This window comes from Eptatretus burgeri, chromosome 2 (assembly GCF_056783735.1).
Source record: "Eptatretus burgeri isolate ZD-2024b chromosome 2, Ebu_testis_v1, whole genome shotgun sequence".
Classification (NCBI taxonomy): domain Eukaryota; kingdom Metazoa; phylum Chordata; class Myxini; order Myxiniformes; family Myxinidae; genus Eptatretus; species Eptatretus burgeri.
Window position 1 is genome coordinate 130211124 of NC_140962.1, and position 13870 is coordinate 130224993.

General features: G+C 44.5%; 1 protein-coding gene across 1 annotated transcript in view; it reads left to right on the top strand.

The window, feature by feature from the left end:
- Positions 1 to 13870, top strand: part of LOC147033120 (E3 ubiquitin-protein ligase NEURL1B-like) — a 35014-nt gene that overhangs the window by 15526 nt on the left and 5618 nt on the right. The window contains exons 3-4 of the mRNA XM_085871221.1: positions 4604 to 4916; positions 6842 to 7055. Coding sequence (XP_085727347.1) covers positions 4604 to 4916; positions 6842 to 7055 — 527 coding nt within the window. The remainder of the gene's footprint in view (positions 1 to 4603; positions 4917 to 6841; positions 7056 to 13870) is intronic.

Here is a 13870-nt window from a genome sequence, read left to right on the forward strand (position 1 = left end):
AATTGGACGCACTGTAACTCCTCCATGTGATGGACTCGTAGTATTCTTGTTCACTCTGAACATTCTCGCTCTCTTTTACGCTCTGGACTGGCAGTGATTTAAAATGTCACTTCATGGTTACGAGAAAGCGAGGCCACTATGCTGAAATTGCCCCAGCCGTGCCAAAAAGTTGGATGTCAGTTTGTTGAGTAATTTCCCAGGGAGAGGCTCGGGATGTTTCGGTCCATTCCGAACACTTAAAATGGTCGAGGACTGGATGCTGAAAGGGGGTGATGCATCATAGACTACACTGTCCATTGAAAAGGCCAGCTGTCCCTTGTGGTATCTTGAGAACAATGGTGAGCCATGAAGCTGTGTAATCAAAGGATTCTCTGACAAATTAAATAAATGGATGTTTTTGTTAGGTAAACTATTAAATACAATGTATAGAGTAGTGCATAGATACGACCCAGGTATGATGGGCCAAATAACCATTTCCTGCATCGAACTTTGTTTGTCATTGTCATGATCAATCCATGTCACTGATATTTATGAACATTGCGTTTTGTTTGAGCTTGGCAAACCGACTACGCTTTTAACCGTTACCGCTTAAAATTCATTCCTAACGTGATGTTTTGTCGGTGTCCATTCACCTTTTTTTCCACCAACGCACAACATAAATGAGAAACAAAAAGAATGTATCATTTTCACGATGGTGTAAATTGTCTGGTCGGTATTCGAAACCGAAGACACCACAAACTTGTACAACTGTTCAATAGTTAAGGCTATTAAGGACTTAATCTTACCTGTTGGGCAGGCATATATTAGATGGCGGTGCCTTTGGTTTTGAATGTGGATCTTCCCAACTACCAGCAGGTTTTTGTGAACTTAATGGTAGGTTCCTGTTTTTTTTTTTTTAACGGTAGGTTCATTTTTTCTATCGCAACTCCAGTTTGTAACTTGGCCCTTGAATAAATGGTAAGTTCATTTTTGATGGTAGGTAGGTGGTGGATTCTAAAACGTAGGTAGGTCGATCCATTTTGGGTGGTAATCTATCTATATGGTTGGTCTATTTTCGATGGAAGGTGGGTGATCAAACTGAAATGTTACGTAGATCCATTTTACATGGTGATCTAGATGTAAGGTCAAATTTTAATATATGGGATGTGGTGAACTCAGATGGTCAGAAAGTTGGCCAATTTTCGATGGCGAACAATATGGTCGGCCAATTTTAGATGGCAAACTAGATGGTAGACCCATTTTCTGCCCTTTCATAAGTCACATAAGAAAGCATCAATGAGTATGTGAAATCCAACAGTCTGAGACAAAGACCAGATGCTGCACAGTTAGCGACATTTCACTCCTATTTTGGATGTCAAAGCTTTTGTAACTCTCCGTGTGAACGTTATCTGTCAGCATGACTGGTGGCAGGTCTTGGCAAGATGAGCAAGCGGTTTCTTGTTTAATGCAGGCCCAGCTGGAAGATTGCCCGTCCGTTGCACTATTTCATTACACAAGGAGCAGAAGTAAAATGACTTTGCTTCATTGTCTTAGTTGCTTGGCGAAGCTGCCTGTTTTGGTTTTATGCCTGCTTACTTGCCTTTTACTTCTGTGACTACAGGTTGTAGTTCCAATACTTTGGTGGATTGACTCTCTCTCTCTCTGTCTCTCTGTCTCTCTGTCTCTCTGTCTCTCTGTCTCTCTGTCTCTCTGTCTCTCTGTCTCTCTGTCTCTCTGTCTCTCTGTCTCTCTGTCTCTCTGTCTCTCTGTCTCTCTGTCTCTCTGTCTCTCTGTCTCTCTGTCTCTCTGTCTCTCTGTCTCTCTGTCTCTCTGTCTCTCTGTCTCTCTGTCTCTGTGTCACTCTCTCTCTCTTTTTCTCTTTTTCTCTTTCTCTCTTTCTCTCTTTCTCTCTTTCTCTCTTTCTCTCTTTCTCTCTTTCTCTCTTTCTCTCTTTCTCTCTTTCTCTCTTTCTCTCTTTCTCTCTTTCTCTCTTTCTCTCTTTCTCTCTTTCTCTCTTTCTCTCTTTCTCTCTTTCTCTCTTTCTCTCTTTCTCTCTTTCTCTCTTTTTCTTTTTTTCTTTCTCTTTCTCTTTCTTTCTCTTTCTCTTTCTCTTTCTCTCTTTCTCTTTCTCTTTCTCTTTCTCTTTCTCTTTCTCTTTCTCTTTCTCTTTCTTTCTCTCTTTCTCTTTCTCTTTCTCTTCTCTCTTTCTCTTTCTCTTTCTCTCTCTCTTCTTCTTTCTCTTTCTCTCTCTCTTCTTCTTTCTCTTTCTCTCTTTCTCTTTCTCTCTTTCTCTTTCTCTTTCTCTCTTTCTCTTTCTCGCTTTCTCTTTCTCTTTCTCTCTTTCTCTCTCTTCATTTCCCTGAAACTTCGTGCAATATACGGACATTTCTTTTAACCATAACCCTGAAGCCTTTATTTTTCTTTCCTCGTGCTGTCCTTGACTACCTCGGTTACTCCTATCCACTTCCTGGTCTCCCGTCCCCCTTACTAATTCTGCACCCCTCTTTTGCTTCCTCCTTTTCTTCTTCTTCTTCTTCCTGTATTCCTAGTTTTAATACTCCTCCTTTTCCTGATTTTTCTCCGTCATTTCACTCTGCTTTGATATTTCCATTTTTCTTCTCCAAGTAAATTCGAACCCTCATCTTTGCTGTCTGACTTGTCCCTCATTTTCTTCTTCCTCATCTGGGGATCATTTGTGGAAGTGGAGTGATGGGATGTGATATGAAACTGTCCTGATTGTCTGTCTGACCTTTCCATACAATGTTTGTTTGTTTTTTTCCTTTTAAGTTCCTCTGTATGAATTTCTTTGCTAACATTGCACTTTTAAAGTAAATTTTTTTTTTGTTGTTGTTGTATACCTTGGTCGAGGCTCATATGAGAGCTAACACACAACTCACAACAAGGAGGCATGAGACAAGAGGGGCGGGAGTGGAAGGCACAAAACAGTGGGGAACAGACACATTAAGTGAACTGTGGAAGGGAGAGGGATGGGGATGGGACGGGGAACATGGCGAAGACAAGATGGACATTACAGGGACTTTCAGGAAGGGAAGCAGGAGAATTGAAGGAAGTGGGCTTGGGTGGATTATTGGGGGTAGAAAAGATTTGATGGAATATACTGGATGTAGTTTTCTTTTTTCATTCACATAACAATATCATACTGAACTTGAGGGGGAGCACTCGGTAGAGTGCAAAACCTCTGCCGCCAATACTGCTAGGTCACTCAAGTGAACCTGATATCCTATTCATTCAATTTGACATCAACATTGCTCACAGAGTTATAGTTTGCAACTTTCCCTTTTACTTTTAACTTTTACATACTCAATTAATTCGTCATAACTCGATTCCTTGAGACAGAGATTGATTTTACGTGGGTATATCCACCTGAAGTTCCAAAATCAGCCGCAATTATAATTTTGGCATGTTTTTTTTGTTGGAAATCACTTATAACATGTAAAAATGAAAAAAAAAAATCTAAATTTTGTTGAAAAAAAGTTGCAAAAACATTTTTTTCTCGAACAATTTTTTTTTTGGGGGTGGTTGGAAATCACTTAAAATGTGTAGAAATGCAAAAAAAAATAAATTCAAATATTTTTTCCAATTGGCTACCATAGCGGCCATATTGGATTTTGGACCAAGTCCAAAATCTAATGGCAAGATCCTTGGACCAGACCTAACCCCCCACAAAGTTTCGTCGAAATCCGTCGAGGAGTTTTTCCGAAATACAGTTCACAAACAAACAAACAAACAGAAAGGGGTGAAAACAGTAACCTCCGTCCATCTTCGATGTCGGAGGTTAAATATGCCGACTGTATTTCCTAGCTCACCCGTTCCTGTAAATACCATAAATATTCTCTTTCAGCTCGTACAACCATGTTCTGTGATAGTTGCATTATTTAATTGTTTTGTGTGTACACATATCTTGACAATATTGAAATCGAGCTTACGTTTCCCAAAAAAGTAATGAATTTATTTTAATTTATGAAAAATGCAATTCCTGGAGTTTCAGATGCATCCATCCATACGCCATAGGTCCGTTCTGGAATGATGATGATGATGATGATGATGATGATGATGATGGATTTATGTATGTACCTTGTAGAATCAAACGGCTTGGCCAATCTCGACAAAATTTTGCATACGTGCTGGTGCTACTTGTAGGCCGATCATGGGGTATAATTAAAATTGGCCCCACACCCCCTGATGGTGGGCAAGATAATCCAGGAAAAAGGCAGACCAATGGATACATCTTAGTCTTAGTCAAACTTGAAGCAAACATGTATTAATAGTTGTACCAGGATGCTGACTATTGTATGGGAAGGAAGGAGGAGGAGGGGGGTATATGGGTGGTGGCACAGCCAGAATTTTTTTTTATTTCATTAAGGAGGTGAGCCATAATTTTTATAAGGTGAAGGGGTGGCACAACCAGAATATTTACAAGAGAAGAGGGGGCACAACCAGAGTTTTGTAGATGGGGAGGTTTGAGGCGACACATATCATTGTGTGAGATATTTCACCGACACCACAATTCGCTCCTGGAAGCAGTGGGTATTTAATAGTTTTCTAAAAACCTAGAGAGAAACTCATTATCTCATGAACTTTGTTTCTCCAATGTTTCTATCAGGTCCAACCTGGATGGTCTGGAGCCTTACGGTATGGCTTTACCTCGTATAATCCTGATGACTTGACTGCGGCTGGCCTTCCCCGCTTTGCCTGCCCTGACCTTGTCTCACGGCCTGGCTTCTGGGTTAAAGCTTTACCCGAGAAGCAAGCACATCCCGGTAGCCTATTGGCTTTCTGGGTCTCAGAGCACGGAGATCTCTGGGCGAGTGTGGGAAGGAGGCCACCCTCCCGTCTCTGCTGTGGTCTACCGACAGACCATCCTCTTTGGGCACTTGTTGACATTTATGGAATGACACGGAGTGTGGAGCTCCTGGGTATGTAGGGTTTGGGGTTGGGGTTGGGGTTGAGTCACTGAGCCTAACTGTGTTTGGAAAATTAAGTCTTCAAAAACTCAGCGACTAAGGAGATCTTCCATCTACTTGTATTTGCGAGCCGAGATCGGTAGCAAAGTGCCTAACATGTCACAATCGAAAGTTTATAAATATGTGACGTTCATTTGATGGTTTTCGTTCTGCAACTTGGCCCTCAACTAAATGGTTATTCAATGAATATAATTTCACCAGATCCTGGGTGGTGGTTAATGATAGACTGCCTTTCTTCCAATGTCTTGGAATAGCACTGTGTCGGCACGCATCGGCTAACTGCCATCCGCATGTTTTCCAAACTGCACAACTTGAACAGATGGTGGAGGGCAGGGAAGATAGAGTGGGTGGTGATGCATTGCTGCAATGGATGGGGATAGAGGTTACATGGAGGGGCCACATTGGGGGCATTGTGGGTTGAACTAGAAGTAGAGAAAACAAGCAGAAGAAAGAGCCCGGAGAGAGAAGGGTAAGTGAGTGTACGTAGCATGATCTTTTGGTGAAATTATAAAATTAGCTCAAAAGTTTATTTTTAATTTCATTTGTATTCGACGATCGACTAACATGAAGTATGGCCAGGGGTAGATTAAGAGTAGGGGTGTAAAGCGGAGGAAGGAGGAAGGTGTTCCAGGCAACAGCCATATCCGTTTGCCCTCCTTTGTGTCTCCTTGCCTGTACGTCAACCTATCTCTATGATCATTTCCTGATGACAAAAAACTCGACAACAAGCAAACGTGCTTCATTTGAAGTGGTGGAAGAAAGGAACTGGCCTGGAGGGTTGGTGAAGTGCCTGAATACTAACATGTTTGTTATTTTTTTTTTTTTGTGCTGTAGCTTCATCTCACCTTGACCTTGAAAGGGAGATTGATAACCTGAGATGACATGGAAGACATACAATTTAGCTTCTACCTAGGTAGTGGGGTGGGGGTGGTTTTTGGACACATGGATGATTGTACCGCCATTTTCTACAATACTGCGGTGTCATAATTCTGTGCAACTCGATGTTATCCTGTTGCTTCTCGCCAGGTCATTACTATGATGATCTTCACTGTTCGTTATGGATTCCCATGCCCATGAGGTTTCACATCTTCTTATTTTTCTTTCTTTCTTTTCAATTGGTTGTGATTATTGGGTCGGCAAACAGAGCTTCGGTCTGGTAAGCCAGACCGCTGACTTGTGACAGCGAGCAAAACTCCAACCCATTAACTTAAAGCATGAGGATAGCTTGGCATGTACAACTGTATGAGCTTGGCGAGAAAAAAGATCCAAATGTTGCAGTTCGCTCTGAAATGTCATGCTTTGTTACTTTCTTATGGAAAAGGTTAAATGCATGCATATTTAATCCCTTAATTGCACTACCTATATGAGTCTGCCAACGACATAACATTATCCATTTATTGTCCGGTAGGGTGGTACGGAGTTGGCGCATTCGCCGATGAGTTGTCTCGACTGGGTTTCGGACTCGACCCAACTATAAGCTGTAGGGTTGGTGCCTCGCAAGCAGGACTTTGCATCGTCAAGTGCACCGTCCCTTGGATGGATATTAAGCAGGGCATTCCGCCTGCCAGCATTGGTTGTTGAATTTTAAAGATCTCACTGTCTTGCACAATGAGTAGAAGAGTTATCACTAGCATGCTCAACTAATTACAAATTCCAGCCCTTGGCTACTGCTGCAAAGGCAAAGGTAAAACATGCCCTTTCTAAATTCACTGATCTACCTTCAGGCACATCACCAGAGAGAGAGGGAGGGATTTATTTATGATTTATTAAGTGGTGGCGACCGAATCGTTTATTTGCTTTTCTCTTTAAATACATCTTCATTCCTGGCCACGTGCCACCTAATGTTGCCCCCTCCACCCTACTTTTCGTCCAAACAGATGTAAAACCAATGAGACGTCACTCACCAAGTGCTGCCAATGTCATCAGCAATACCAATGCAGATAATTTTGAAAACAAAAGGATTGACATAGCATCACCCCAAGAAACAAGACTTGAGCCTGAAACGGCGATCAGAACTACGCCCATCCGCATTCAACAGTGTTTGGAGGTCAACTACTCAGGGGCTACTATTTCACCCCTGAATTTCCACAGGTCAGTTGCATTATTTGAGCCATGTACTGTCATGCCATGTGACTAGTTGTGACAAGTGTGTTTATAATTGATGTTTTGTCATCGATAGAATGGTAGTTCGGTGCCAAGTTTGTTTAACGTCCGGCTATTTCATTTAAAAACCGTTGTTCTCGAGTGTCGAAATGCAAAATACTTTTATATGACAAGTTACACCAAAGACAGAGAACTCGAGTCAAAAGCCTCCTTGCATTGGCAATGCAAAAGAGCAATAAAAGTGCACCCAAAAGGATTACATTTGAGGTTTACACGGGATTAAAAAATCTGACACAAAGTCAGTTTTTGGACAGCGATGTTTTCACTTTCATCTTTATTCAGGAAGACAAATGCAGATGTGAAATAAATATAAATAACATCTTCAGTTGGATATACATATATATCTATATCAAAAAAAAAATGTGTGCGTTGTGACGTCTTTAGTTAGGTTTTACATCCAACAAACCCTCCAACAAGCCATCTAAAAATCAACAACCATCCCATCTGCATGACCCAACCTGCACATCACGCGCCATCACCACCCGTTGGCTGCTTGTACCTTGACTTGCCGAGAGGGGGCCTCGCAGTTCCAGTCCTCGGCTCGTAGTTCTTGTATGGCTTTTTCAGCATTGACCCTGTTACTCATTGCGAGCGAAGCCACGTGAAGGAATAACTGGGTTCTCCGAACAGGGGCCACGGCTCCAGCCCAGTTGGGTGCGGCCGTAGGCCAATGAGGGACTGACAGCGAGATGATTCTCAGTAAGGCCCCTCCCCGTGTGGGAGGAGATATATTGTTGCGAATATGGAAGCCATGAACACTCAACATTCAGGTCCCTATAGAACAGTTATATCGGTAACTGTGTGTTTCTAGTTAGGGTCCCGTCCCCAGTATATTGGGAATTAAATGTTCATGCGCTGCAGAGTTATTTTGATAGTTAGGGTTTTCTTTTACATTTTTACACCCCGTATCACAACAACAACAACACCTTCGCTCAATCCTGACGCCATAACGCTCGCGGCATTTTTTGCGCGCTCGCCAGGAAGCGTGCGTGGGGGCGGAGCCTAACATAGGCATGGCGTCCCTCTAAGCCAATCGGCAAGTAGTGGGCATCTCACCTGCCCCGTTTCCGACTCGGCACCATCACCATTAGGCACGTGGCCAGAGGTGAGGAGGTGGGCGGAGCCACAAATGCCTCCGCTCGGGACTGGAAAATTTAGAATGGAAAGTGGATTTTGGGAGATATGGACAGACATGGAATGTGTAGTGGGGACGTAACTTAGCAACGTGGATTAAATGGAACGTGCATTAGAGTACAGGACGAAGAGGGAGTACAAGTTAGTTAGGCGAATTTAGTGAAGAGAATGGCAGTGTTGGAGTATATGAGTGAGTTTAAAGGAAAAAATTAAAATGTGTGATGAATGAGTATGTGTCAGTGGGCCCGAGTGTGTGAGTGGAGTGAATGTGGAATGCATGGTGCGAATGAATGAGTGGGGGGAGGAGTGGATCCCACCCAAGTGACCCCAGGGTCAGTTTAATGCTGGCTGGTGGGTTGGTCAAATTTACCAAAAGGAGGTCGTTTTGTTTTTGGTGTTGAGAGAAGGCACGAAACCCATTTGGAGGGGTGCAGGAGTCCATTGACCGGCTGGGAGCGTGGCTGTTGAAAGGTGAGTATCGAGTCGAGGGCACCCCAGGCACCGGACAGTAGGCCAAGGGTACAAGGGACCGGGATAGTGTCGTGGCCATGGGAAACCCGTCAGAAACGGGACCCGAAGCGCCAAAATGCCACGTGAGCATCAGAGGGGGGCACTGCCAGGAAGGGCAACCCCCCACGTTCATAGGGAGCAGGTAGGCTCGGAGACAGCCTCAGGGCCCAGGGGTGCCGTAGTTAGAGTCTGGCAGGAGGGAAATCCCTGCCAAGTGAGCCACGCTGCTTCGCCATGAAATTGTGCAAGGGCATGAGTGAAAATTTGCGGGCAAGGCCCAAATTAATAATGGACACCAACACAGGTGACGGTTGTTAGATCATGGTTGTTACATAAAGAACAACCAACATCATGGTTGTTAGAACCCATAGTTTAAAGTGACAGGCATTTTGACAAGCCCCAGGGTAGTTTTAAGTTTAATAAATGCCAGGGTAGTTAGGAAACAATGTACCCCTTCGCACCATCCATCCCTTTGCTCTCTGTAGGCCGCTGGACCCACCTTGGGAAAGATTGCTGAAATCGCTAGGAGGCTATTCTGAGGCTTTGTTGGGCCTTGAGACAGGATGCTAGCCTCTTCCTTATTCCCCTCCAGAAAGGATTTTAGGGGTTGGGAGTAGGCTAGGTTGACAGGATAGGTTAGCCAGACAAAGACAGAAAGGGGGTTAGGGAGACGAAATTATAAATAATAAAATAAAATAAAAGGGGCTCAATTTGGTTGTTTTGTTGTTGCAAATTAAGGGAGTGGGTATGGACAAAGACAGGCAAAGGTGATAGGTTGGGGGGAGACAGTAGGGTAGGGCCGAGCCCGTTTTCGGAGCGGCCGGCACCACCGCACTCCCTCCACACCACCTCACGGAACGAGACCAGAGGTCAGCCAGCTTCAGATGCCGGCCTGTTGTGCTACAGTTGCTGGTCCGCATCTGCCTTGCCATGCCTCATTTGCTTGCCTTGTCATGACTCCATGCCTGCTGCCCTTATTTGCATTCGCCCCTGTGTCACCATCACCATGTGTGCCAGGACCATCTCCTTCAGTGTGTGTTGCAAGGACTGCCCTGCAGGCAGCTACACCATCCATCATTTTGTGTTCTTGCATCCATTTCAATTTCCATGGGCCAGAGACTGCATTGAGCAGCCTGGCCACCTCTTCTTGCATAAAGGCCACTTCAAGTGCCCTGCGGGACGGTGCATGGCCTGCCATGTTAGGGTGAGTTGCCTCCAGCAGCTGGGGGTATGAAAGAAATAAAAAGAAGGTTCATTGCGAGGAATACTCAAGGGGGACCTTTTGAGCAGGTCATGAGGACGACTGACCTTCAGCTGCTGAGCACTCACCCACACACAAACTGTTAACTTTGCCGTGCCTTTTTCCCACAGATCACAGGTCATGGGCCATGGTTAGTGTAAATATTGATTAAAATTGTAAATAAGTTTAACCCACCTGTGTGTTTGTCTTCGCACCAGCAATTGTAGTTAAGTTGTCTGTGTGAGTCTGTTAGTTAGTTACGCAGCACATTAGGTTATTTATTTTTGGGACATGTATAAATAAATGTCGCACTCAGGGATCCGAAGGTAAAATGTACTTTGGGAAAACTTACACATGCTGGTCACACGCAAATTTGACGACTCGGGACGAGTCTGTAAAAAGGGGAAGGGGTAGTGTTGCGAATCTGGAAGTCATGAACACTCAACATTCAGGTCCCTATAGAACAGTTATATTGGTAAGTGTGTGTTTCTAGTTAGGGTCCCGTCCCCAGTCTAATGGGGGATTAAATGTTCGTGTGCTGCAGAGTTATTTTTATAGTTAGGGTTTTCTTTTACATTTTTACATCCCGTATCACAACAATAACAACACCTTCGCTCCATCCTGACGCCATAATGCTTGCGGCATTCTTTGCGCGCTCGCCAGCAAGCGCTCGCGTGGGCGGAGCCTAACACAGGTATGGCGTCCCTCTAAGCCAATCGGCAAGGAGCAGGCGTCTCACCTGCCCCATTTCCGACAGCACCATCGCCATGAGGCACGTGGCCAGAGGTGAGGTGAGGAGGTGGGCGGAGCCACAAATGCCTCCGCTCGGGACTCCGCCCAGAGGGGTGGGAGTTGCCCCGCCTACCGCGGTTCTGACCAATGAAGGACGGCCAGGGAATCGCGCGATGGGTCCGACCAATCGTGAGGCGAGTGGTCGGGAGAAGAAGCCCCTCTCCTGAAAAAGAAGGGTGGTGGTGGTCGGGACGAGCGCGAGGTGGAGGATTGCTCCCCATCTGCTCATCTCGCTGGTACTGATCTCATCTCATCTCGCAGGTGCTGATCTCGTCTCATCTCATGGGCGCTGGCCCGGTCTGCTCAAGTGTGTGGTCTGATCCCATCTCACTGGCGCTAGTCTGGCTCTGTCTGCTCGAGCTCGTAGTCTGGTTCTCTGTCTGCTCAAGCACGTGCTCCGATCCCATCTCTCAACGCTGGTCTGTCCTCATCTCGTCACCGACGCTGGTCTGATCTGACTGCCCTGGTCCGTCTTCTGGCAACTGGAGCTCCGGGAAGTTGTGGACGTCCAGCTGCGTGTTCACGGCCAGGTAGCCAGCCACGTTCTCGTCCCTCAGCTCGACTTCCCTCCGAGCTGAAGGAATAATAAAGACCCTTGAGGTCCATCTCTTTTATTTGGGTGTGTGTCTGTGTGCGGGCCTGTCTTGTTTAAGTATCAACTGGTGACGTGCTTTTGTTGTACATTATTTGCATCTCTTATAGTCGGTTTAACTCTGCCCTTTATGTGTTCCTTCCCCACCGATTGTAAATAAATATCCCCATTGTTAAATGTTTCAGCTCGTCTTCATCCTTTCCTTCATTGGTTTAGCACGGTGCGTGTTGGGTGATTAAAAAGGCCGTTGCTGCTGTAGATGTACATTGGGACCGACGGGACCTCTGTAACCATCCGCTCGGGTTACGCACGGGTCGAGCACACTAACGACGAGCACGGCTTTGGCAGTTTCCGCTCGGCTGCAACCGAGCCGGAGTTGGTAGTTGCTCGTTGGAACTCTACCGCAGTCGGTAGAGTGACCCGGTTCGAGAAAGACGTGCCGAGGGCACCAATCCCTGGTAGCCAAGACTGCTTGGTTATTTAGGTATATTGGGATCTGGGCAATTAACCCTATGCCACACGGTTGAGATATTGGCGTTTCACGGTCGATTTATCGACCCGCCGGCTTCGGAGTTATCCGGAGCGACGGCCTATAATTCTGGGGAGACGGTTTAAACTTCCCCACCCAGTGGTCAATCTCGCCACCGACCCCCGGCCCACAACAATATATATATATATATATATATATATATATATATATATATATATATATATACACACACACACACACACACACACACACACACACACACACACACACACACACACACACACACACACACACACACACACACACACACGTATGATTGTTCAACGTGATGCCATTATTGCATCAGTTTGAAGCATGCTTGCATTCATTCATCAGCACCTCAATGCTGATGACACATTGGCAGCAGATTGCAAGTTCTTGGCCAATGAGACTCACATGGTCTCATCAACCAATGATGGTGGGTTTTGTTCCTGGTGGAACTGATGTATCAGGTTTTGCAGGTTTGCCATGCCTGCATCCCATGCTGAAGGCGTCTTATTTCAGTAAGGTCGATGCGATTCGCTGGCATTGCGTGAACAGCTTTTCCCATCCGTGCCATGGTAATCGATGAAGATCGAGAAAACGAAAGAGACCAGGAGGGTACAATACCAGTTAAATTCGTGTTTCTCGATTAAAAAAACAAACAAAAAACGATTGAACAAGTTATTATGCAAAAACAACCAGTTAAGGTGATAAATCTATTAGGTAGAGGTGATAAAAATCCTCCCAAACAGTGTCGATTTACATTGTCCAAACTTTGAATTTTTTTTTTTTTTTAAAGTGGGCAGTGCCTTGTTTAAGATGAAAAGCTCCCTGACATAAAACTTTGAAAGGAATGTTCGCCAATACAGACCACAGTCTATCGGAGAACTCAAAGCAACTGGTCTCAGCTTGATTTCTGAAGTTGCCCATCCTGCTCCAGGATGGAGACAACCCCACACAGAGAAAGAGGCCATTTGACACGTCATGTCTGTGCAATGTCTAAACCCCCAGTAGGGCAAGTTTCCCCATGATATGGCATTGTCATTTTTCTATAGCAATGGCTGTAATTGGAAGAGATATAATAGTATTCATCCTAAGATATTCTTATCTTCTTACGTTTTATACTTAGATTTTGCACAGTTATGACGCTTGTTAAAGAAAGATTGCAATGTCCAGTCTTGGATAGACTTTCCTCTACTCCCACTCAAGGTGGGTAGATCTAATGGCACAACTACAAATGCTAGTAGGAAATTTTGGCAGAATATCATTTTCGAATGGCCTACACTTTTTGACCGATTCTATGGGATATTCAATGTCCCAAACCGAGCTGCAGATTGTCTCATTCAGAAAAAGACTTGATCCGAAATGCAACTCCATCGTAACTGCAGTTTTACATCCAACCTAGACTATACAGCTCAGAGATGAACCGGTAACCAAATGAGCAATCCCGCCATCGCTAAATCTATGTCTCGAGGTCAGCGTTACTGGCCAGGAATGAATGTGCCTTTTGTTGGTCACACACAAACACACTGATGCCACAGATCATCTACAGAAGGCATAAGGAAGGAAACAAACAAATTCTAAAGATAGGAAAGTAGGGGGAAAAAAAAACTTTTTACTGATCTGAACCAACAAACAGCCCAGACACTGTGACCATGAGTCAACTTTCAGGCCTACGAGTGCTACAAAAGGAAACATCCAGAACGACTTGAGTTAAGAGCTATAAATATCTTAAACAAGGTCGTACACATATATACAAGTGGAGGAGAACCCTTGAGTCCATCATAAAGAAATGCAGAGAGCTATGAAAATGATATTTCTCAAAAATGCAGCTGGTCTTCAAAAAACTGTCTCTTATTGTATTGTGACAAAGAAGATAAAGAACACAAACTAAGCATGAGTAACTTTTTTTTTTTTTTAAATTGAAGTACAGAGTAGTCACTTCCAAGCAAGTACAGAAAAAT